The 25215-nt window shown below is 52.5% G+C and overlaps 2 protein-coding genes across 3 annotated transcripts in view; both read right to left on the bottom strand.

Annotated features, from left to right (window-relative positions):
- Positions 1-6932: 6932 nt before the first annotated feature.
- Positions 6933-9853, bottom strand: FOXI1 (forkhead box I1). 2 transcript variants are annotated; one of them, XM_005911395.3, is made up of 2 exons: positions 9277-9853; positions 6933-7657 (listed from the first exon to the last, which is right to left on the bottom strand). In XM_005911395.3, the coding sequence occupies exons 1-2, from the start codon at positions 9851-9853 to the stop codon at positions 7095-7097; spliced, it is 1140 nt and encodes a 379-aa protein (XP_005911457.2). In that variant the 3' UTR covers positions 6933-7094. The 2 variants fall into 2 exon arrangements, with proteins under 2 accessions (XP_005911457.2, XP_070213919.1); XM_070357818.1 differs by having other exon boundaries at positions 6933-7375.
- Positions 9854-19212: 9359 nt separating this feature from the next.
- The window catches only part of DOCK2 (dedicator of cytokinesis 2), a 460175-nt gene continuing 454172 nt past the window's right edge, over positions 19213-25215 (bottom strand). The window contains exons 49-52 of the mRNA XM_070357390.1: positions 24321-24492; positions 23189-23309; positions 21521-21663; positions 19213-20436 (exon numbers count right to left, since the gene is read on the bottom strand). Coding sequence (XP_070213491.1) covers positions 20374-20436; positions 21521-21663; positions 23189-23309; positions 24321-24492 — 499 coding nt within the window. The 3' untranslated portion in view covers positions 19213-20373. The remainder of the gene's footprint in view (positions 20437-21520; positions 21664-23188; positions 23310-24320; positions 24493-25215) is intronic.

The following is a 25215-nucleotide window of genomic DNA, read 5'->3' as shown; positions in this document are numbered from 1 at the left end:
TCCTTTTAAATTCTGTGAGACCTGTTTCATGGCCCAGCGTATGGTGAACATACCATCTGCCCTGGAAAACAGTATGTGCACTGCACTACCGAATGCGGTGCTCCAGAAATATCCATTTGGCCAAGGTGGTTGCTAGTGTTGTTCAGACCCTTCATGTCTTTACTGATTGTTTTGACTATTCTATAAGTTGTTGATAGAGAAGTGTTAAATCCTCCAACCAAGACTGTGAAATTGTTTACTTTTCCCTTTCATTCTGTCAGTTTTGCTTCACCTAAAGGTTTTCCATGTGTAATATTTGTCTATCTGATGAGCTGACATCACTTTGAAAGTGCCCCTTTTTTATCTGATTTGCAAAACAGATACAGAGACACAGACATAGAGAACCCACAGACACCAAGATGGGAAGAGCGGAAGGGGTGCATTGGGAAATTGGGATTGACATACATGCCCTACTTTTTTTTTTTTTCCCAAACAGGCTTATATATTTTAAAGAAATTAGGAAGCAAAAATAGACTAATAATATTTACCCAGAATTTTATCATTTCTGATGTTCCTCATTCCTTTCGAAAGATTTGGGTTTCCAATACTATCATCTCCCTTCAGGGTGAACAATTTCCTTGAGTTTAGGTCTGCAGGTTATAAATTCTCTTCAGTTCAGTTCAGTTTAGTTCAGTCACTCATTCATGTCCGACTCTTTGCGACCCCACAGACTGCAGCATGCCAGGCTTCCCTGTCCATCACCAACTCCCGGAGCTTACTCAGACTCATGTCCATTGAGTTGGTGATGTCATTCAACCATCTCATCCTCTGTCATCTCCTTCTCCTTCTGCCTTCAATATTTCCCAGCATCAGGGTCTTTTCAAATGAGTCAGTTCTTCATATCAGGGGCCAAATTATTAGAGTTTCAGCTTCAGCATCAATCTTTCCAATGAATATTCAGGACTCATCTCCTTTAGGATGGACTGGTTGGATCTCCTTGCAGTCCAAGGGACTCTCAAGAGTCTTCTCCAACACCACAATTCAAAAGCATCAGTTCTTCAGTGCTCAGCTTTCTTCACAATCCAATTTTCACATCCATACATGACTACTGGAAAAACCAAAGCTTTGACTAGGTGGATCTCTGCTTTTTAATATGCTGTCTAGGTTGGTCATAACTTTTCTTCCAAGGAGCAAGCATCTTTTAATTTCATGTCTGAAATCACCATCTGCAGTGATTTTGGAGCCCCCCAAAATAAAGTCTTTCACTGTTTCCATTGCTTCCCCATCTATTTGCCATGAAGTGATGGGACCGGATGCCATGATCTTAGTTTTCTGAATGTTGAGTTTTAAGCCAAATTTTTCACTCTCCTCTTTCACTTTCATCAAGAGGCTCTTTAGTTCTTCTTCACTTTCTGCCATAGGGTGGTGTCATCTGCATATCTGAGGTTACTGATATTTCTCTGGGCAATCTTGATTCCAACTTGTGTTTCATCCAGCCCAGCGTTTCTCATGATGTACTCTGCGTATAAGTTAAATAAGCAGGGTGACAATATACAGCCATAACGAACTCCTTTCCATATTTGGAACCAGTCTGTTGTTCCATGTCCAGTTCTAACTGTTGCTTCCTGACCCGCATACAGGTTTCTCAGGAGGCAGGTCAGGTGGTCTGGTATTCCCATCTCTTGAAGAATTTTCCATAGTTTACTGTGATCCACACAGTCAACGGCTTTGGCATAGTCAATAAAGCAGAAATAGATGTTCTTCTGGAACTCTCTTGCCTTTTCCATGATCCAATGGATGTCGGCAATTTAATCTCTGGTTCCTCTGCTTTTCTAAATCCAGCTTGAACATCTGGAAGTTCATGGTTCACATACTGTTGAAACCTCACTTGGAGAATTTTGAGCATTACTTTACTAGTGTGTGAGATGAATGTAATTGTGTGGTAGTTGAGCATTCTTTGGCATTGCCTTTTTTTGGGATTGGAATGAAAACTGACCTTTTTCCAGTCCTGTGGCCACTGCTGAGTTTTCCAAATTTGCTGGCATATTGAGTGCATCACTTTCACAGCATCATCTTTTAGGATTTGAAATAGCTCGACTGGAATTCTATCACTTCCACTAGCTTTGTTCGTAGTGACGCTTCCTAAGGCCCACTTGACTTAGCATTCAAGGATGTCTGGATCTAGGTGAGTGATCACACCACTGTGGTTTTCTGAGTCATGGAGATCTTTTTTGTACAGTTCTTCTGTGTATTCTTGCCACCTCTTCTTAATATCTTCTGCTTCTGTTAGGTCCATACCATTTCAGTCCTTTATTGTGCCCATCTTTGCATGAAATGTTCCCATGGTATCTCTAATTTTCTTGGAGAGATCTCTAGTCTTTCCCATTCTATTGCTTTCCTCTATTTCTTTTCATTGATCACTGAGGAAGGCTTTCTTATCTCTCCTTGCTATTCTTTGGAACTCTGCATTCAAACGGGTGTATCTTTCCTTTTCTCCTTTGCCTTTCACTTCTCTTCTTTTCACAGCTATCTGTAAGGCCTCCTCAGACTACCATTTTGGCTTTTTGCATTTCTTTTTCTTGGGGATAGTCTTGATCCCTGCTTCCTGTACAATATCACGGACCTCCATCCATAGTTCTTCAGGTTCTCTGTCTATCAGATCTAATCCCTTGAATTTATTTCTCACTTCTCTTAGTTTCCTTTTTTTTTGGACATTGAGATTGACATATATACGCTATTATGTATAAAATAGCTAATGAGAACCTACTGTGTAGCCCAGGAAAATTAGTGCTCTGTGGTGATGGGAAGAAAATACAAAACAGATGTGATATATATATATATATATGTGTGTGTGTGTGTGTGTGTGTGTGTGTGTGTGTGTAGCTGATTGCCTTTGTTGTACAGCAGAAATTAACATTGTAAAGCAAATATACTCCAATAAAAATTAATTTAAAAGAAGTTCCATTTTTCTCTGATAATATTCCTGGTCTTCTGGTCTATTTTATCTAATAGCATCATCTGCTTTTTGTGTTTACTCTTTTCATCCATTGATGTTTAACCCTCCTGGGTCCTCTCTGCTTAAAGCCTCTCCCCTATAGACAGCTTACAGTTGAGTTCTCCTCTTTAATTAACCCCACAAATCTCTGCCGTTTCACTGCAATGTTCAGTTCATTAACAGTTAATACAGTTGCTGATGTGACTGGATTTAGATCTATTATTTTATCTTTCCTCTTCTGTTTGCTTAAGTTTTTCAGGTGTTTTGCAGTTTCTGTATTTTAAAGAATTATTTGAATATTTTTAAAGGCTCTATTTTAGTTAATCTATTGGCATTTTATTTCCACTTCTTTGCATTATTTTGCATTATTTGCTCTAGAGATTATAATGACTTCCTTAACTTTCCTTAACAGTCTATTTAGAATTAAGGTTGTACCTCTTCTACAAATTATGCAGGAAAAAAACCCTTGCACTTATATAGATCCATTTACCACAAAACCCTATTCCTTATAGTAAAGTTCCCATTTGAAAATCTATATACACCTACATACATTTTAGACTCTACAAGACAATGTTACAGGTTTTTTTTCAAACTGTCTTGGGTGTTTTAAATAAATTAGGAAGAGAAAAAAGACTTTAATAATATTTGCCCAGAATTTGTACCGTCTCTGATGCTCCTCATTCCTTTTGAAGGATCTGAGTTCGCAGTGCTATTGTTTCCCTTCAGTCTGAACAGCTTCCTCGAGTCCAGGTCTGCAGGTGACAAATCCCCTTGGTCTCCTTTTATTTGAAAATGCTTGTGTTAGTTCGTTTTAACCATCCTTCAGCTCCTGTCTCACCTCTTCCATGAAGCCTTCCTGGGGTCTCTAGCACACAGGAAGCCCGGTTCTCGGAACTTTTATTGGTGCTGGAGGACATGTTTTTAACGTAGAGCCAAATTGTAGGAGGCTGAGAAGGCCACAGTCCACCCGCAGGATTGAGTGCTTGTGGATGACCAGTCCTCTTTCCTCCCTGCCTCCTTCCCTTACCCTCTCTTTCTTCCTTCCCTCCCTCCCTCCAGGTCCCACTTCTTCTCAGAGGAAGAGAACCAAAAGAGGGCAGGAAGCAGAATGCAGGCGCTGACTGGGGAGCCCCGTTTGACCGGGTCCCGTCCCAGCAGTGCACGCTGCCCTCCGAGAGCTGCCGGTGCTGCCGACAGGAACGGCGCAGTCCCAGACAGGAGTTGCCAGCGCCCTGCAGACACTCCCTTTACTGCCGTGCCCGTTACCTTCTGGGCCGAGGAGGATAGGGGCCGAGGACTGTGGTCCTCAGTCCTCAACATCTGCCTCCCTCCCAGGGGAGAGGCTGGGCTCTGTTTGGGCCCCTTCACAGGCAGGGGCCTTGCCCAGACTGCACGCCTTGCAGACCCTTCGTAGGGGAGGAGAGAGGCTGGAAGAGCGGGCCCGGAGCTTATTCATGGAGACTGCAGACTGTGGGCATATTTGGTGGCAGTGGGATCTAGCATGATGTGGGATCCTAGTCTGGGCTTCAGGGACCTGCATTCCAACTCCGCCTCTGACTCCATCCCCCTGGAGACGTTTGTGGAGTCCCCGCCTCTCCCAGCCTCTGGTGTCCCTTATCTTGAGCAAGGGGTCAGCTTGTTCCAAGTGTGTTTGTTTTACGGTCTGAAACTGTATCCCTTCCCTTTACCTCCTCAGCCAGGACTGCCTCTGCCTCTTCTGCCCGGAGAATTCTGCCTCTCTGTGGAAAAGGATTCCCCAGGGAAAATATGAGAGGTTTTTAAGGAGGCCAGCTTTTCCTTTACTTCGTTTTTCCTGGTTTGCTCACTCATGCTAAGTCCAGGGCTCCCCAGCACCAGGTGCAGTGGAGAAGTTTCAGCCATGGCATCGATGGTCTGTACTGAATCCTGACTGTGGGTTCTTGACCAATTACAGAATCTTTCTAAGGCTCCATTTTCTCATCTGTACAATGGAGATAATAGTATTGATTGTAGTGGGCTATTTGGAGGATTAAATGCAATAAGGCAGTTCAGGTCCCAACACAGTGCCTGTCACATAGTAAACCTACAATGAATACTTTTATTATTATTATTATCATCAACAGCATTATTTACCACCTCCTCTAACTCTAGGCCTCCCTGGTGGCTCAGACAGTAAAAGAATCTGCCTGCAGTGCAGGAGACCCAGGTTGGATACCTGGATTGGGAAGATCCCTTAGAGAAGGGAATGACAACCCACTCCAGTATTCTTGCCTAGAGAATTTCATGGACAGAGGATTGCAGGCTACAGTCCATGGGGTTACAAAGAGTCCAGACACAACAGAGCAACAAACTTTCTCTTACTCCAGGGAAAGATGGCCTCCCAGAGTCTGAGAGAGCTGCTTGGCATGGCTTGACGCAAGCACATCTGAGGAGTTCTCTTCAACTAGAAGACCTCCAGCTTCTGTGCACAAGTCCTCTAGCGGTCACTGTGCCAGGCACCCAAGTGACTCACCAGGGTCTGTACATGTGAACTGTTGTGAGTTCAAAAGCTCCCTCTGCATAGCACTTGACCCAGTGCCTGCCGACAGCCCTCAGTGAACCGTAGCCAACAGGACTGTTGTCACTGCCTAACTGGGGAGCCACCTCTGAGGCTGCGCTACAGCCAGCCATGACTACTGCGGGGTCAGCAGACATGGGCAGGGACTGGCTGAGGACTTGAGGAAATTTGCTCGACCACTCTGACCCTCAACGTCCTTGTCTGTGTAGTGATGGGGTCAGTTCCACTCCCTGCACAGGGCTGTTGGGAGTGGGGTTATGTGATCATAATGCGGGGGTGATGATTGCATGAGCTGTAATCCCAGGCCAGATTTTGAGTCCCACAAGTTCCCCTCTTTTTTTGAGGACCTTTGTCTTGTCCCTATGTCAGTGTGAAGGAGGGAAAGAGACTGATACCTGTGCTTTCTCCACCTCCTGTCCCCAAAGCCTTTAGCTCCAGGCTGCACTTGGCTCCATATTGAGTCAACTCAATAGATGGGAAAGCTCACAAGGAAGGGACACATGTAGTTTTTTTTTTTTTTTTTAAAAAAGAACATAAGAAAACAAAATCACTTCCCAGGGTGTGCTGTGATGCGGCATCACTGGTATGTAAAGCACGTATAAAAACAGGAAAAAGACCCCACGAGCTGCCCTCGTGGACCCCTCTGTGGCGGTCTGAAGCCCCTCCGGGGCTATGAAAAAGGATTCACTGATTTGCCCTTGTTTTTCTTGGAAGACTCAGCCACCTCCAGCTCACTGGTCCATGACGTGCACACAGGAAGTTGGGCTTTACAAGATTTTGCCAGTGGGTGGAGCAGGGGTGGGAGTTTGAGGTGCACACTCCTCCCTTCCCTGCCCGGCTCCGGGTCTATGGGGCTGGGGAGGCAATCTCCCTCTGTGGGGGGAGGTTAGGCACACTGTCCAGCAGGGCCAGGGATCTGGGCTCCCCTCTTGAGTAGTAGCAAAAGGAGTGTTGGCAGGTAAGTTGTGGGCCACAGAGTAAAGGCCTGGACCAAGACGAGATGTACCCAGGGCTGGTACTAAATGTGATGGCTGGCTGGAAGGCAGTGGAGAGATTTTGATGTGTTTGCCATCATCAACTCACCACACTGACTTTCCTTGTCTGCTCAACCAATCCCTCCATTCCTGCCTCTGTTGGCCCAAACTTTGAGGGGAGTCACCAGAACCTGCACTTGACTCCCTGCTCCACCACTTCCTAGTTTGCATGACTCTGGGAAAGGGACTTGACTTCCTCGAGCCTCAGTTTTCTCGTCTGTTAAATGGGTAGATTCATATGACCCTCACAAGGTGGCTGGAAATAGAAAGTGAAATCATACCTTCAAAGAACCTCATACAGCACCTAGCACAGCAGTGCTCAATAAATGGCCAGGGTGGTTACTGTCATGCAGGCACCAACATTTCCACTGCAAAGTTGGTTGGGCTGTATGGGTGGATATGTGATACACACAAGGTTTATACAACGTTCCAGAAAAACGATGAACTCCTCTGAGCCTCCTGTGTGTGCCTGGGCGATTCAGAGGTCTGGAGCAGCGGCATGGAGGATCCCGGCATGTCCGTCGGGCCTGGCTCAGGAGCTGCTCCGTTTCTAGACCTCAGTGCCCTCCCTGGGGTAGAGGACGCTGTTCGTGCTGACGCTCCCATAGAAGGGGGAGCTGAACTGGTTGAGGACAGAGCCCCCGTAGCCCAGAGCATTGCTGGGCATGGGGCTAGCCCACTCGCCCCCGCCCGCAGGGCCGCTGATGTTGGTGAGGGGGGTATAGGAGCTGAAGCTCAGCGAGTTCTGCCCCCCCTTGTCAGCGGGCTCCAGGCTCAGTCCCGGCGTGGTGGCCGCGGGGCGGCTCACAGGGCTCGGCCCGCTCACATAGGCTGACATGGTCGAGAGGAAGCTGCTGAGGCATGGGGTGCCTGGCGGGGGCGGCGTTGGCTGCTTCTCCGGGGAGCCGGTGGGGCCCGGTGCAGCGCCGTCCAAGATGTCCTGGGCCTCTGCGGTCTTGGGGCTGCCTGCCAGGAGACCAGCCTCCGTTTTCTCTGAGGCCATGGAGCCTGTGCTGGAGGAGACATCTGATTTTCTCTTCCTCTTCCTGCGGAAATTTCCATTGTCGAACATCTTCTCGCAGTTGGGGTCCAGGGTCCAGTAATTCCCTTTGCCTGGCACAAGAGTGGGAGAGGGTAAGTACAGAGATGGAGCCAATACTTTGCTTCTGTTCCTCCTTGTTTTTCATAAGCTAAAACCGAAGGTAACAGATGCAGAAAAGCAGAGAAGAGGAATGCCACAGACTCACCGTGCATCACACCACACGGATCGTTACTCAAGCACCCACCTCACTCCTCAGCACGCTTGGAGTGCAGAGTGAGGCCTGAGCCACGAAGGAGTTTACTGTGTGGGCTCTTCAAGAGGTTTGAGTACTGGGGCCAAGGCAAGGGAGGGGCTTCTTCCATCGCTGATGGGAAAGAGAACTCAGGGAGAAACAGAGGGCTTTCTGAAGGTCCTGAGCATGAACTCCGACGGTGGACTTGAGTCCCAGCTTCAGACTGGGGAACTGGGGAGGGCCTGGGTTTCCTAGTCTGAGAAGTGGGCCCCCTGGACCTGCCCCTTCTTCCTCAGGCTGGCTGTGAGAGAGGGCTAATGCTAGGCGTGTGAAAGGGATTTGTGCCCGGGAGGGACAATCTGAACCCTGCCTTCCACATCTTCAGCCGAAGGGAGAACGCTCGCGTTCCTCTGTAGGACCAACAGTCCTGCCCTCAGGACCCTCAGAGTGGGTGGGAGTGGGAGTCTTCTGAGAGGTATGCTGGCTTCCCATGGTGACAGGAGGGCACTTTAATTCTGGGAAATGGATACACGAGCATTCAATATATTACCCTCTGTGCATCTCTATGGGCTTCCCTGGTGGCTCAGACAGTGAAGAATCCATCTGTGATGCCAGAGACCTGCGTTTGATTCCTGGGTTGGGAAGATCCCTTGGAAAAGGAAGATCAACCCACTCCAGCTCTTGGCAGGAAAATGCCATGGACAGAGAAGCCTGGTGGGCTACAGTCCCCGGGGTCGAAAAAAGTCTGGCACGACTGAGTGACTAAGCACACACCTGTCTCTAAGTTCTAGAAACTGCTCGTTATACAGGAACAGCTCACACCCTGGTGTGAGAGGGACCTCCATTCAGACGCTTGCTCCCTCACAGTCACATCCTCCTGTGTCACCCTGGGCAGGGTGCTTCACCTCTGGCTGTTAACTTTCCTCAGCTTATAAACTGAGGATAGTAAGAGCCACCCTGCAGGGCTTGACTAAAGGAGGCAGGCGGCTTAGTGTGGCCCCGAGTGGTTGTCCCATGGATGTCTGGTCCCTCCCCAGCGGGCCTGGAGCGCACGTGGCTTTGTGTAGTTCCAGCAGTCACCACGCCCACCCCCACAAGAGTCTCTGCACGCTGGATGCTGGGGTCTGAATCAATGGTCACAGTCACTGCAGTCCATGGAGCTTTTGTCAGCACCAAACCCCTCGAGTGCATCATCTCATGAGCTCACTGCCCACAAGCCTGGCAGAGCGACTATTACCCTGGTCCTGATTTTCAGATGGGAACACCGAGGCTCAGAGGTCACGCAGAGGTCAGCGGCACATCTGCCTGCAGGGTGCACCTTTACAGCAGACTCCTTCTGCCCACCGCCCCTCCACCCCGGGCCTCGGGTGGGGCAGGACCCCTCAGGGCTTCCTAGAATGGGGTGCCAGGAGGACTGAGCCTTCCTGGGGGATGACCCTGCACCCACGGCCCCCTTACCTGGGTCGTCCTCGTCGCGGGGCACCTTCTTGAAGCAGTCGTTGAGAGACAGGTTGTGGCGGATGGAGTTCTGCCAGCCAGCCTTGCTCTTGTTGTAGAAGGGGAAGTTGTCGGCCACGTACTGGTAGATCTGGCTGAGGGTGAGGCGCTTGTCGGGCGCCCCGTGGATGGCCATGGCAATGAGCGCCGAGTAGGAGTAGGGCGGCCGCACCAGCTTCATCAGCTCCTCCTGCGAGGGGAGCGGCAGCCAGCCCAGGTCGCCGGCCCCCAGCGTGGGCATGCCGGTGGGCAGCAGCTGCCTCTGCACGCCGCCGTAGGCCTGGGGCAGGAAGGGGCTGCCGCCTGGCAGGTAGGGCGGCGGAGTCACGGCCGGCCCGTTGAGCCAGAGGTAGGGGTTGGGGGCGGCCCCATACTCCCCGCCACCCTCGAAGGAGGGGGGCCGCTGCGGGCTGGGTGCGCCCTGGGGGTGGAAGAAGTTCTCGTAGTAAAGGTTCATCTCGGGGGGCTCCTGGCCAAGGCTGGGAAACTGGGGGCTGCAGCGGGGCGGGGAGGGCGCCGGGAGGTCGAAGGAGCTCATGCTGGGCCGGGCTGGCCGCCTCCACCTGCTGGGAGCTGGCCCTGCCAGGTGCGGGCAGGCTGCGCTTATACTGGCCGGCCCCACCCCGGGGCGGCGCCGCCGGCCCGCCCCACCCTCCTCCCCCGGGTCGCCCGAGGGCCCTTCCCCGCGGCCACGGCCACGGCGGGCCCGCAGGACACGCTCGGCCGGCTTCCCGGCTCCTAGCAGCCAGGACACGGGCGCCCCTCCCTCTTTCCTTCCTTCTGCTGCTGTCTCCCCTCTGTTTATCTCCTCATCACCTGCCCCTGTTCCTCCTGCCTCTCTGCTGCCCTTTCCCCTTCCTCTCCTGAACTGTCTGCCCTCCTGCTTTCTTGGGCTCTCCTGCTGTCCTATCCGCAAATCACTCTTGTTCCTTCCCTTCTATCTGGCATGGAGCTGTCTGCGATTCCCTCCCTGGCAGTCCCTGTCTCTCTGAGCTTGTTTCCAGGTCTTTCTACCTCCGTCTCCTCCCGCTTAAGTCCTCACCATCTCTGCTTCTCCCCTGCTTCCTTTTGCTGTCCGTGTCTGTCTGTCTGTCTCACATCGTCTCTGTGTCTCTTCCCCTTCCCCTCTGTCTCCCTCTTCTTCGCATCCTGACCCCTCACCCAGACTGGAGGAGACACTTCATCAGAAGCCACAGTCTGAGGTCTTTTGAAGTGAAGACACGTTTTCTGGAGTTTCCAGGAGAGAAGCTGGCGCTGGAGAAACAGAAGAGCCTCTGGCCAGGTTCAAAAAGGGCAGTCAATTATGGGTGACCTCCTTACACACACACACACACACACACACACACACACACATGGAGAGAAAGACCTGGGGATTCTCCCAGAGCAGCAGCAAGGCTCATAAAAATAGCAGCAAAAGGAAGAGGCTATGAATGGGACTGCAGGAGAAAAGTGAGAAAGACCTTGTATTCTCCTGGTTTCTTGCTGGCTGCAGGGACAAAGCAGGCTCTGGTTCCTTATCTGATCCAAGTCCTTTCGTGTTTCGGCTTGCAGAGTCCCCCAGGACCCAGGGGCTGAGGCCAGGAGGAGAACCTTCTTTGGGTCATTCTTCCCCAGCCTGCTCCGCCTCGGGCTCCAGAAGCAGGGGCCCCGTCCACACTGGTTCCTCTGCGCCTCGTGGTCAGTCCGTCCACCTCCCTGGGCCTCATTCTCCATCCGGTGCTTGAAGGCGACTTGTTTCAGCTGCCCCTTCATCCCGGGGCAGGCCCTCAGCTTGGGGAGTGAGTGGGTTCCCCTTCTCAGAGCACAACGAGCTGCCCCTGAGCAGGTTCTAGCAGCACCTGGAGACTTCTCTCTGGGGTCAGAAATGGGAGAAAATCTCATGTCAATCTCTCTGGTCACCACCTCCCTCCGGCCCTCCTGCCTCTACTTCCTTCTCGAGACTCTTTCAACTTCCTCTCTCTTCCTGCAGACCCCACATGTCTCCAAGGCCAAAGAGAAAGCTTCTTTGCTTACTTTCTTTCTTTCCTGGTGTGTCGGGTCTTCGCTGTTGCCCTGGGCTCTCTCCAGCTGTGGCGAGGGGCTGCTCTGGTTGCGGAGCTCAGTGGCTCAGGGGCCTGCAGCACGCGGAATCTCCCTGGGTCAGGGACCGAACCCGAGTCCCTTGCCTTAAGAAGCCTCGGCTTCTTAACTCCTGGATCCCCAGGGAAGTCCATAGAAGGCTGCTTTCTGTCCCAGCTGGAGGATCCTCCCTGCCTGTGTCTCTACTCTCCTCCACATCGGGTTCACTCGGAAGACCTAAGTGACATCGAATGAATCTCATTATTGACATCTTCCTGCCCAGAGGATGATTTGGGTGCCTGAGTGGGAGAGCTCCTTCAGGGCCTGAGGAACCGCTTGTCCCACCTTGGACAGTGAGTGAGGTGTGGGTCAGAAAGGGCCTGATTGCCCAGGTGAGGCTTGGGAGCAGCGCCTTTGTCCTTTCTTTCTGAAGAGCAAAGACAAGGAGGCCACAATTTTGTTTAGAGTTTCTCTACCAGGCTTGCTGAGGGCAGGGCCCTGAGTTTTTAAAGGACAGTCACATTGGAGTCCGCTAACACAGACCCAAAGCCCGACAATGAGCCTGGCGATGTCACCCCTGATCATTCATCCTGCAGAATCAAGCAGAGCAAGAACTACCCCCACAGCATTATTTATAGGTATAACAAACTGTAACTAACCTGAATGTCCAACCATAGGGGATTGGTTTTTTTAAAAAACAGTATTTTCTGAATGATGAAATAATATGCAGCTATGAAAAATAGATTGTATTTAATGATATGGGAAAATACTACATTCTAATATTGGGGAAAACAGGCTACAAAATAGCCTGATTTTTTGCAAAAATACATATTATACATGTACATGAACTGTGTAAACATAAAATCAATCTGTCGATTATTATTTCAAGATAGGGAATTAGATATTATTTTGTTGTTGCTTTCTATAGTTCCTAATTTACATGATTAGAGAAAGGCAAGCACACGGGTGATTTGCTTTGGAGGTTAAATATAAAAGGCCAGCATAGGCACTAGAGAAGAGAGACTGCAGGCACCGGTGCTGAGCCCAGAAGGATCTGGGTTCAAATCCAGCCTCGCCACTGAATAGCTGTGCAGCCTTGACACGTGATTTAACTTTCCTCGGCCTGTTTTTTCAGGTAAAAATGGGAGTAATGCCACGAGTTTATGTGGCTGCTGTGAGCATTCTATGACGTGATCAATGTAAGTCGTTTCACATGGTGGAAAGAGATACCCTCAAATTTTACTTATTATATAAAAAGTCAATATACGCTTGATACGTACAGTTCATCACCGAGTTTGCTACCTTTCGAGTTGTTTTCTCAGCAGTGAGTGTGGCCAGTGGGGATTTACGATGAAGCAATGAAGGGTGGGATACTTGGTGGAGATATCAGCTCTATAGCCAGATCCCGCCGTTGGCAGCTGATGGTCAGAGGGACCCCGAGGCATGTGACAAGGTCACGGTTGAGCTGGGTTTGGACCCTGTCTCCCAACCCCTTAGTCCACCCTTTGCCTGTTGCTGCGTCTCCTTCCTTAGAGGTGTTTTTGAGGAATACTCACCTGAGCCTCCCCTCGCACCTGAGCCCCAGTTCCTTTCCCAGGAGATCAGAGAAAGACGGGCATGTCACAAGGCCTTGCCCACACAGAGGCGCCCCCCCAGGCGTCCAGCGGCCAAGGAGCCCAGTCTCTCACGCCCTCCCGTACCTCCCCACGGGGGCACTCAGGTCTAGGGCACTCAGCCCAGCCCCAGAGCCCTCATGCTGGACTCCACAAGCACTGTCTCAGCCCTCAGGTGGTACCGGGAGCTGCCTGTCCTCCCCGGGGAGTTTGGGGGCTATATCTGGGAAGCCCCCATCAACCCGTACCAGGGCTTCTGGGAAAAGAGCCAAGCATCTCTATAAACAATGGTCTTTTGGAAGATGAAATTATTTTAGGCTTTTCGAGTTTTCCCAGAGGTGGAAATGCAAGCCTGAGAAGATATGGCTGCCCTGCTTCAGGGAAAATAGTACAAGGTTGGACAGGCAGGACCTGAACCATCCAGGGATGCAGAGCTGCAGTTTGCATGTTGTGACATATTTGCATGTTACATATCCAGAGGGAGGCCATGTATTCTGAACCCCAGATTGAGATACCTGGGACAAGGCAATAGGACATGAAAAACACGGACTCTGAAGTTGGGTGGGGCCAGGTTCAAATCCCCGACTTGCTGTTTGTTAACTGGGTAATCTTGACTACGTTTCTTGATCTCCCAAGGCCTCAGTTTGCTTATCTATTAAACGGAGCTGCACATAGAACCTGCCTCAGATGGATTTTGCATGAAAAACGATGTGATATATGTGTGTGTGCGTGTGTGTGTGCGTGCGCGCATTTATCTGCCCAGGACGCGGCGGCACTGCGCTCCTGGATGGAGGATGGAGATGCGCGCCCCTGGTAGCAGAGGACAGCTCTGACAGCGAGGCTGAGCAGGGTCTGCCCTCTCCAGTCAGGGTTTTCCTACTGGCTCTCCCCTTGGGCAAACCTGGACACTGAGGGCAGGGCCGTGGGAGGGGGAAGGCCTCGTCCCTTCTGGAGCATTCACCCAGCCGTCAGCCACGTGCTCTGGGGGCCGGGAGCCCACACGGGCCCAGAGCCGGCAGGAAGTGCAGACGTGCACAGGCCCCACCCACCGGGGACACCACCTCTGGCCTTGACCTTCCGGGGGCGGAGGAACGTGAGGAATCAGGCCAAGCAGGGTGAATAACCGGAGGCCCAGGAGGCAGGGGGGTCTGAACCTGGAGCACAGGCCCAGGCAGGGAGCAGGCAGCTCAGGCTCCAGAGCCAGACTTCTGGGTCTCAATCCTGACGCCACTCCTTAGGCACGGTAATATCTCAGAGAGCAGCCGATTGTTCTGGGCCTCAGTGTCCTCGTCTGTAAAGGGGGAAAGGCAACTCCCCCCGAGTGTTGTTCCGAGGACTGCATGCCGGGCACATAGCACATGCTCAATGAATGTGAGCGCCTGTCAGGGGCTCGGGAGCCTGAGGGTGAGGGGAGAGGCCCGTGGCCCAGCAGCTGGGACTACATGGCCCTCAGCCCGTGGACTTCCCTACCTCCTCTGGATTCCTCCTTCACAGGTTTGGCTGCTAGGGCTCTTGCTCCTTTCTGCACATAAAACACAACAGTTCCTGAGTTCCAGGGTTTCTGGAAGCCTGACAGGGTGAGGATTGGTCAGGATGGGGAGTGGGCTTCCAGCCTAAACTCTGTGCTACAGTTTCCTCATCTATAAATGGGGAGAGGAGATCGGTTTTCTGCCGGGGCAATGATCTGCTTTCTCTGGGCCTCCTGTCCCGTCCCGCGGCAGTTCACCAGCGCTGTGTCTCAGTGCACTTTGGGGTTTCCCATTGCTGGCTTCTCTGCCCCCAGTAGGAGCTTCTGACTCCAAGTGGGAGTCTGGCCCCATGCTGGTCCCCTCTCTGCAGCTCTGGTTCTGGTGAGCGTGAGGCTGGAGAAACATGAGCCAACACCGCCCTCTGGTGGCCATCTATTTAAAAGCAGGGAGCTGAGTGCAGAGACTGGGTGACCTGTCGGGTCAGTGGCCCAGGGTTTCTGAGCCCTTTAAATAAAGAAAAGGGTTCACAGGACCAGCAACAGCTTCATGGAGGAATCATGCCCCCGACTCTGGAAAAAAACACTTTAAATCTACTGTGAAAGAAATAGTGAGAACTGGGGTGGCAATGGGACAAAATGCCTTAGAGGGCAGCCCAGGGTAGGGGTGAGGGGGCAGTTGGACTGATCTGAATTCAGATTTGCCTCCTCCAGTTATATATTCTGAGTGCCTTGTTGTGGTTTAATTTTTGAGTCTCTGTTTGTTTGTACGAAAAATGAGCATAACCAGGGTTAGCTCCCTCAAAGGGTTGTTGAAAGAACTGAATGAGATAATATAGGAAATGCCTCTCAAGGGATGCTTGGCAATACTAGTTCATTCTTTCACTTATTAGAAGACACTAACCAACTGTCTCCACAGCAGTAGCTCTGGGTGTGTGTGCAGGACACTGTCGGAGTCGCACAATGTGGAGGCTTACAACCTCCTGATTTTCCCATCTCTATGCAGTGTCTGCAGTTCAATTACTTATAATTTTTAAATCAGCTCTCACATTTCTTTTTTTTTTTCGCTAAATAAATTTAAAGAGAAGTTCCATATGATTTATGGGAATGGTTCATCAGAAATCAGTATCACTTGCCATAAATAAAATAGGGAGAATTGGCATTTTTTTTAGAGCTCACATGCTGGGCACAGCCCTAATCCTTAACTTGTTATCTCATTCAGTCCTCACCACAATTTTGTTTTTTTGGGGGTGTAGTATAATTATCCCCATTTTATAGATGAGGAAACTGAGGCAGTACCAGCCTGAGCTTGCTCACTCTTTGCTAGGATGTGAGATCAGCAGGTCTTAGAGAGGTGATGAAACATACCAGCCAGGGACTTTTTCCTTGGAGAAGGCAAAAGCATTGAAGAGAACTGAAAAGGGAGTGATTTTTCTCATCATGTGTGTGATAGGCTGAACAATGACCCCTCCCCAATAATGATTTCCAAATCCCTAGAATCTGTGAATTCTTCCAAGATAAAAGGAAATTTACAGACGGGATTAAGTGACGACCAGAGAGACTGTCCTGGATGATCCAGGTGGGCCCATTGTAATCAGAAGTGTTCTTCTAAGAGGGAGACAGGGGGAGATTTAATCACAGAGGAGGAGATGTACCAGTGGAATCAGAGACTGGAACCATCTGGCCACAAGCCGGGGAATGCAGAAAGAATGCCTTGCCACCTTTAGAAGCTGGAAGAGGCAAAGAAACAGCCAGGGGAACCTCCATAAGGAACTAACTATCATCTTGTGTGTGTGTGTTAGTCACTTAGTCATCCCTGACTCTGTGACCGCATGGACTGCAGCCCACCAGGCTCCTCTGTCCATGGGATTCTCCAGGCAAGAATATTGGGGTGGGTAGCCATGCCCTTCTCCAGGGGATCTTCCAAACCCAGGGATGGAACCTGGGTCTCCTGCCTTGCAGGCAGATTCCTTGCCATCTGAGTCACCAGGGAAGCCTAACTCTTATTTTGATTTTGACCCCAAGACTGGTTTAGGATTTCTGACCTCAAGAACAGTAGTAGACAAGTTTGTGTTGTTTTAAGCCACGAAGCTTGTGACCGTTTGTGACACCAGCAGCAGGAAGCTAGTATAAAGGTATGGGAAGCTGTGCCGCATCCACTGAACATGCCCTCTTGTGTCACCAGTGGCCTTTGCGATCCACCTGGAAACAGTCTTCTCAACAAGGAGTCCCCTCCCCTCATCCCAGGGGAAGGACACCAGTTGGGCAGCGGATCTGCTGGGTTGGGTCACTCATTCCTTTTTCACTCAGGACTCTGTGGGCTCTGCTGGCCGCTCTAGGCCTGGTTCTCCATCTAGCACATGGGGGCAAAGCTGTGTGGTTTTCAAGGTCCTGCTCTGCAGGTCTTGCCTATGGGTCCCACCTATGGAGCTTATTAAAATGCAGTCTTCCCAGGCCTGTGCCCCAGACACTCTGACTTGTGGGGCCCAAGTGGTGCTGGGCACAGCCCTCTTAGGGAACCCCAGTGCACACCCAGGTTAGGGAGCCAGTGGGCTGGGGATCAGGTCATGGCCTGCCTACTATCCTTTGGAATCATGCCAGTTGACAGCCTGCTCCTTGGAGCCCAAAACATAAAGTCTCCGCTCTGCCATTTCCAAGTTGGATGACCCAGGGCAAATCCTGTTTCCTTAACTTAAATTGAGACCCGATAATAGTCTATACTTCAGAGGGGGGGTTGTGAGAGTCCAACGGTTATTTTAAGTGCAAATTGCCAAGAGCAGTGCCTGGCACATAGTAGGTACTCAAGCGTGTTGCCTCTCAAAATATCAGCTGCCCAGCCTGGCATTCCAGACCCAGCCCACACCGGGCTGAGCTCTCCCGTCCCACGGCCCCACGCCCCACCTCCTCTCCGCGCCGCCGCCGCGGGTTGCGGCCACGTGACCGTCACGTGACTGCCGGCAGGTGCCTGCCTTTCCTGCTCTCCGTGTGGACCGCTCCGCCTCTCTCTCACCCCGCCGGGCACACGGCCTCCACTGCTGGGCCCTCGCACCTGGCACGCTTTGCGGTGGTGCCCAGCGTGCCGCCTGACTTCCCTGGGGGCCCACAGCCTCTAGAGGGAGGGGATGGAGCTTTCTCCAGAGCTTTGGACCAAGCACGTCATACTTGTGGCGGGGAGAACAGGCTGTGAGTGCTGCCACAGCAGTGACTCTCCCACGTGTCCCTATAAATCAGCAATCAGCGCTCACATTTCTTTAACTTAATGAATTTATTTTAAAGCTCAAGAATCATTCTGCCAATGCAGGGGACACGGGTTTGATCGCTGGTCCAGGAAGATCCCACATGTTGTGGGGCAGCTAAGCGCGTGAGCCACAACTGCCGAGTCCGCACGCCCTCCCACGCACTTCCCAGTCCATGTCCTAGCACGCCCTAGCGTCCATCCAAAACAAGAGACACCGCCGCACCTACAGGGTAGCTCCCTCTTGCCGCAACTAGAGAAAACCTGCTTGCAGCGATGAAGACCCAGCACAGTGAAAAATAAATAATTAAAAAAAAAAAAGAAAGAAATCAGTTGATGCCTGTGTGGCTGGCCCGGGGATCACCGGCTCTCATCTCTTTGTCCAACGGTCAGGGTCAGGGTCAGTATGCTTACTCAGGGTCCAGCTGGATGGATCTTCATGTGACCCACTCTGACGGCAGATCCTAAGACCCCTGGAAACCACACCTGCTCAAGAGTAAATGTGCTCACTTAACAAAACTAGGCAACACCTGTTCATGGAAACCTAATGCTGTCCCAAGTATTAGTTTGGTGTAATTTTACATTGGTGTAAATTTTAGATTAGATTTTTTAATTACATGTAACACCAAATATGTTATTTGTGTTTAATTTTAAACTCTTTTTAAACTCTGTGTGAATTTGGGGAGTCTGCCACTGGGACATATTTTTCATAAAAGCTACTTCCTTTCCCCCCAATTTTGTAAATAGTAAAAAATAACCAAATCCAACTATCTGAAGAATTTTCCCATTAAAGTCATTAAGAGTTAAGTCTGAGAAAAACAGTATGGTTCATTGTGCTTATTATTATAAGAATTTGGGTTAACAGCTGATTATTATAAGGGTTATTTATTATGAACCGCTCAGTGAACAGCAGACATTAATATTTTATGGAAGTCGTCTTCATGGTACCAGGTCTTGCCTCTCCTGCACTCTGTCCTGACCTCCCTGCCCCATCTGTCACAGGGGACGAATACTTAACCACCAATGCCTCTGTCCCTCACCTGACCTACTCTTCCTTCCTGAGTCCGCCTCTGGCAAAATCCTATGAAAAACTGGTGTTGGGGCTGGTCCTTGTCTCCCTGAAAACCCTTGTTATCACACCCTGAAATGTCTCTCATTCCGGGTCTCACCGCTCCAAGGGTCTTCCTCTACGCAGTGTCTAAGTTTCTCCACCTGCCACTCATAGGCCGTGAAGCCATGAAGATGCTCAGGCTGGCCCAGTTCCTCAGCTCCTCAGGGACCCTCCTCTGCTCACATGCACTCCCCTGCCCCTTTGCAAGGTGAATCCAGCCCGATTCCAGACCTCTGGGCACTGTTTCCTCACCTCAGGGCGCTCACAGTGCAGCCCGACCCCTCATTACCACGAGGACAGAACTCGCTGGAGGCCTTGTTGAGCAGAGAGTAGAAGCTGGACCAGGCAACAGGGCGGGGCTTGGAGAGGGGAGGCAGTGGCTGCTGGAAAGGATGGGGTGGACACCGGCGACAGCTGGCCTAGGCGTGCCGGTGCCCAAGATGCAGCACTGGGTAGAAGCCAACTTTCGGCCCAGCTGCCGGCGTGTCTATTCACTCATTCAGTTGTGCACCTTTGGCAGTGTGGGGCCTAGTTGCCGTGTGCAGGATCTTGCAGTGGTGCGTGACCTTCTCTCTAGTTGAGGCGCCCAAGCTGAGTAATTGCATCCTGTGGGCTTAGCTGCCCCATGGCACGTGGGATCTTAGTTCCCCAACCAGGGATTGAACCCACGTCCCCTGCATTCGAAGGCAGACTCTCAACCACTGGGCCACCAGGGAAGTCCCCAGATACCGGTTTGATCCCTGCCGTTTTGTTCCATGTACCAAGTGTGTGGTCTTAGCTCACATCATGTCTCTGTGCCTTGGTTTCTCCCTCTAGGTCATAACATAAAGTACAAAACCATTAACCAAAAGTAAAATAATATTTAAATGAACTGAATTCTTGGAGAAGATTCGTGGGGGTAGTATGAGCGAGGTAGGCAGACTTTCACTGGGATGGGTGAGAGCCAGGTTTCATAACATCACTGGAGGCCCTGGGCCTGCCTGTCTCCTAAGCATCCCCAGGTGCTCCCAGTCCAGTCCTGGGCCTGAGGCGTTCGGTTGATGGATCTATGTACTGAGGCTTGCTTGAATCACTGCATCATTTTTATTGTCAGTAAGAAAAAGCAACACTTTGGAGATGGTCAGCTAGAAAAGAGACTGGTTATATTAAAAATGTAAAGTACAAAACTGTTAACCAAAAATAAAATAAAAGAATATTTAAGAGCTGTTCTGTTAAGTGCTAGGACTTAGAAAATGAAACACACACTCAAAAATATAGCTCCTTATATCTAATAAACTGGGCTGTAAAAACACGTGCCCAGGATGATGGGGAGACATTCTGGGAGAAGGCATCCTTGGTGGTTGCTTGTGTGGCTAAGAGTCCAAACAGGGCGTCATCACCCAGCCCCTGGGTGCGTGGCCCTGGCGATGCTGCGTCCATCACCACTGCAGTGGGGCCCGAGCAGCCGGGCTTTCTGAGTGCAGGCCACTGGTGGACGGGCTCCCCACTCTTTGAGGCATCAACGTCCCACCGCCTGTCTCCGACTCTAGAGGCCCCCATCCCTGTCTCCCCAGGCGTGGCCGTGGTCAGCAGCATCTCACAGGTCGGTGGACGTGGAGTCAGAGGTCGGCTTGCCTTCTTCTGTAGGTTTGCCAGCCAGCTACATGGGAAAAGAGGATAAACAGACTCAGGCTGAGACAGGGTTCCCATGAGCCCCAAAGCAGGGCTCCCCGTCCCCCTCAGAAGGGCCCCTGAGCTGACCCCTGCCAGAGCCCATTGGGCCTGAGCGGCTGTGACCTTGGTTGACGTGACAGAGAGGCTGGGCCCTGCAGTGGTGAGAGCACAGGCTTTGCTGTTCTGACACCACGTGAACTTGGGCGGGTTGCTTCCCCAACTTCGTGTGCCTGATGAGACCCTCAAAGGCACAGAGGAAGGTCAAATGGATCATGTTTGGAAAGGGCCTAGCCTGGGGCCTGCTCAGTGCACACTCACAGGGGACGTGCGATTATTACAGCCACAGAGTCTGGCTTTAATGGATCCTGAGGATCAAACTGCTGGGGTGCCTTCCTGCATCTGGAGCAGACTGACACAACAATGGGGGAAGGGACTTGAAAAGCCAGGGTTTGGAAACTAACTTTGAAATAGTAGGATTCTGCAATGTAAGTTGAATAGGAAAGTTCTTCCAAAAGAATGAAAAAGCACTCCTAGCTGCCCAGGACAGCTGGCTGCCGTGGCTCTGACAGGAGCAACACAGGATAACTCAGGCATAGGACAGTTCCAGGTGCTGAGTTCCCAGGAGCCCAGCAATGCCTCTGACACATTCCTGCGGCCCCGCGGGGCCTACCCTGCTCAGGGGCGCCCTCTGGAGCCCATAAGGAGAACTTCACTCTGGGCCTTTCTGGTCTCTGTCCCCACCCTGCGGGCCCTGCCCCCTCCCTGGAGGGGCCCCCAGGTGTAGCACACGCGCCCCACGCAGGGCCCCCCTCCCTGCAGGGGCCCCCAGGTGTAGCACACACATACCCCACACAGGTCTCCCCCTCCCTGGAGGGGCCCCCGGCTGTAGCACACGCACGCGCGCCCCACGCAGGGCCCCCCTCCCTGGAGGGGACCCCAGGTGTAGCACACGCACGCGCGCCCCACGCAGGGCCCCGTCTCCTCCTCTGTCCACGTAGCACTCTTCCCCTCTTCCCCTTTTCCCTTCCTCCTCCCGCCCCCCCGCCTTCCTCCCACAGTCCGGGGCTCACCATTGTCTTGAAGAACTGGTTCACTTTCTTCCTCTTGAGCGTCTTCTTGTCGCCGTCTGACAGCGGGAGGAAGGTCTGGCTGAGGCGGGGGGATGCGTTGGCCTCGTCCATCCCAGGCATGCCGACCACCGAGAGCGTGAGGGCTGCAGGGGAGCCGAGAGCCGCCGTGAGGGGTGGGCGCAGGGAGCGCGAACAGGGTGGATGGCAGCCAAGGGGGGCAGAGACAGGGTCCCGGGGAGCCGGCCGCGGGGCAGGCGGGAGGCCATGAGCATCCGCCAGGGCCGCGGAGGCCATCCGGCCGCTTCGCGGAGCCCTGCCTGACCCCGCAGACAAGGGCCTGCATCCTGGTTCCATTAAGGCCTCATCCAAGGGCTTCTGGGCTGGAAGCGGGCCCAGGGCTGGGGTGGGGGGCGGCACCGGGGCCCTCACTTCTTCACGAGCAGGGCCTTTTGCCCACGTCAGGGAGACAGTATGGGCCCACGCCTGTCTTCCGACACCAAGAACACAGAGTTCCCTGGGGGGAGAGCCTCTCTGATCAAGGTGTCATCTGGTGGTTAAGGCTCCTCAGCTTGCAGTCACAAAGGCTGCTCTGATCCTGGGCTTTGGCCTTGGGAACGTGGGGGTAAGAGCACAGAGCTCAAGGGAGTGTAGGCCTGCTGAGGGGAGGAGAGCGAAACGACTGCGGGGGCATGCTGCCCAGGCGCTGGGCACCGGTGGGGACACTGTTCCTGGGCGGCCACTACTCAGGAGCTGGCATTCTCCAAGCCTCAGTGTCCTCATCTGTACAGTGGGGCTAATCACACGGTCTCTGTCACAGGTTTGAGAGGAGGCTTAAAGCAGCGCTCCCCAACCTTTTTGGCACCAGACACCAGTTTCATGGGAAACACTTTTTGCATGGAGTGTTCGGGGGGAATTGTTCAGGTAGTAACGCGAGCGATGAGAGGCAGCAGATGAAGCTTTGCTCGCTTGCCTGCCGCTGACCTCCCGCTTGCGGCCTGTTTGTAACAGGCTTCAGACTGCTTGGGGCTTGGGGACCCTTGGCTGAAATGAAACAACGAAGGAGGAGCATGTGGAACGGAGCCTGGCACAGAGCGGCTGACACTTGAGACTTGCCACGTGCCAGATAGAGCGCTCTTGAACTGGCTGCATCCCCAGTTAGGGCCCCGGGTCCCCATGTGTGAGTCAGCAAAGGCCTTCTATATGCTGCTGATGTCCTCACCAGACAGCGAATGAGTGATGGGGGAAACAAGCATCCGTGCATCGGACCCTCTGCAACTGTAAGGTGTGATGGCAAGTTTTGTAAGTTCTGGAAATAGCCTTCCAGGCCCCAGAAGGAATCACCCGACTGAGAGGCTTACCAGGGGCGGACTTCCGCCCCTGGAAGGGGCGGACTTCCGGTCCCTGGAAGGGCCTGTCTAACTGAGAACCCAGGCCCACCTGGTGTGACATCTGGAGTCTCACTGAATCCTGAGGTCCAGAGTGACGGCAGCCTCTCCCCGCTGCCCCCAGCCCTGGGCAGAGCCAGTTGGGATGGCTTCACCCACCGGCGTACCATGAGCAGGGCCGCTTCCTCCGGAGTGCTTAGCGCTCTTTGCTCTGTAGCTGTGGCTCCCGCCCATCCTCACCCCGGCACCTCCATACCCCCGTGCTGGCGGTGGAGGCACATACCTGGGATAGTAGGCATGGACTGACTGGCAAAGCTCATCTGAGAGAGGATGGACGCCCTGGGGGCGACGGCCACGTGCTCCGAAAGGTTGGTGTCACTCATGAACTCGTGCTTTCTGGAGAGCTGGACGAATACATCACGCACACACGCGCGCGCACGCACACACACACACACACACACCACAGAGGCTAAGCATGAGGCAGCTCCAGGCTCTGAAAAACCAGTGTTAAGGGACTGGAATGGCTTCTTAGACTCGGCCTGAAGTCCCTCTGCTCTGTTTTGCATCACTCTGTGTCAATCTACGCCACAGGCTGCACACTTCTCAACTGTGGTGGCACACACAGTTCCATACCGTACATACTGTACAACTGTGGTGGTGGCCTTCACCTAGACTCTTGTGTGAATGACACCCCCTGGATTGCGAAACGCCGTCTTACTTCCAGCCCTCTCCCCCCGGCAAGAATGGTCTCTGAGGCCTGCTGGGAAGCTTGGGGAGGATTCTTTATCTCAGCTGGTCCCTGGCCCTTTCATCTGGCAGCCCTCCCTTACCAGGACGCTAAATCCATCTTCCTATTCCAGGCTCCCAGAATGCTTTCAACAAACCTCTCTCTCGGGGGAAAGTTGGGGTTGAACCCAGGGCTGTCTGGCACTAAGTCTCACATTAAATAGTTATTAGTTTATAAGACAAAAACTCTCCAAGTCAGGGCAGGAGAATTTCAGCTCTGCATGCTCAGCTGGGCTCTGGGTCCACGGGAGGAGCTTAGGAGAGACGTCACTGGTTAGACTGGCCCTGTGGTTGGGGACAGAGGGCTGAGAGATAGAAACACCTGGGCCAGCCTGGGAGGGTGACTCTCCCACACAGTGGTGGGCCAGGAGGCTACTCCCCAGCCTTGCAGAGTCCTGTGCGATGGCAGAAAGGACACAGTGACAGCCCGGGTCAAATTCCACTCTGTCACATCCAGGCTGCTGGGGCGCCAACCAGCACTTCACCTCCCTCCCCTCAGATGCCTCATCTGTAACCCCACCCAACTGTGAGGCTTGAGCAAGCCACATCTCAGAGCCCCCAGCACTGTGCCGGACGTGCAGTGGAGAGCTGCCTGTGGTGTCAGAGAGGATCCTGCCCTGTCCACTCACCCGCTTCAGGTCCGACTCTGCTGATGGCTTCTCGTCCGCGAACACCACACTGCTCCTCTTGGCTCTCTTCCTGGACCTGCGCAGCTTGACCTCAGGCAGAGTGCTCCCTGGGGAGATGGGCTCCTCGTGCTCCACTTTTGGAGTCTTGGGAGGTGCCATTTCCAGGTCGAAGCTGAATGGCAAGAGGGAGAGCAGGAGAGGCTGCAGTTAGAACTTACTGGAACTGTCTTGCAGGGACCCAGGCTGACTGACCTGTCATTACAGGGCCAAGGGGTAGATAGTTCACCTGGCAGAGTTTGCAAACACTCAAAATACAGGGTAAAATAAAATGGAAGGCAGTGAGCCATAAGACTGGTGACAGGAAGATAAAACTGGTTAAAAATATGGACCTGGATTCCAGTCTATGCCACTCTTGAGCTGAATGACTTTGGGCAAATCACTCAACCTCTCTGAGGCATGACTGCCCTTTATTAAATGGGGGTGTTTGCAGCAATGTTACGGAGTAGCCAAGAGATGAGGCCCAGGAGCCCTTAGCACATTCTCCCAGAGAGTGCGCCATCACAGGATCTTGTCAGCGCAGTAGCTGAGTTGCACTCTGAGTGGCTGAGCAGGGAGACCCGCACAGAGATACAGGGGAGGCAGGTACAGGAGGAGGAGCGGGGTAGGGGAGGGGAGGTAGGTACAGGAGGAGGAGTGGGGTGGGGGGGGGCGCAGAGGCAGGTGTAGGAGGAGGAGCGGGGTGGGGGTCCGGAGGGGGGAGGCAGGTACAGGAGGAGGAGCTGGGGGTAGTTGGGAGGGACGGAGCCCCTGCAGAAGGGAGCAGGCTGGCTGATGGAGATTGTCACACGCTGTGGCGAGTTCTGCGGGCCCTCAGGAAAAGCCACATTCCTCTCTG

The sequence above is a fragment of the Bos mutus genome, chromosome 20, assembly GCF_027580195.1.
Source record: "Bos mutus isolate GX-2022 chromosome 20, NWIPB_WYAK_1.1, whole genome shotgun sequence".
Lineage (NCBI taxonomy): Eukaryota > Metazoa > Chordata > Mammalia > Artiodactyla > Bovidae > Bos > Bos mutus.
This window is presented reverse-complemented; position numbering and strand designations above follow the sequence as displayed.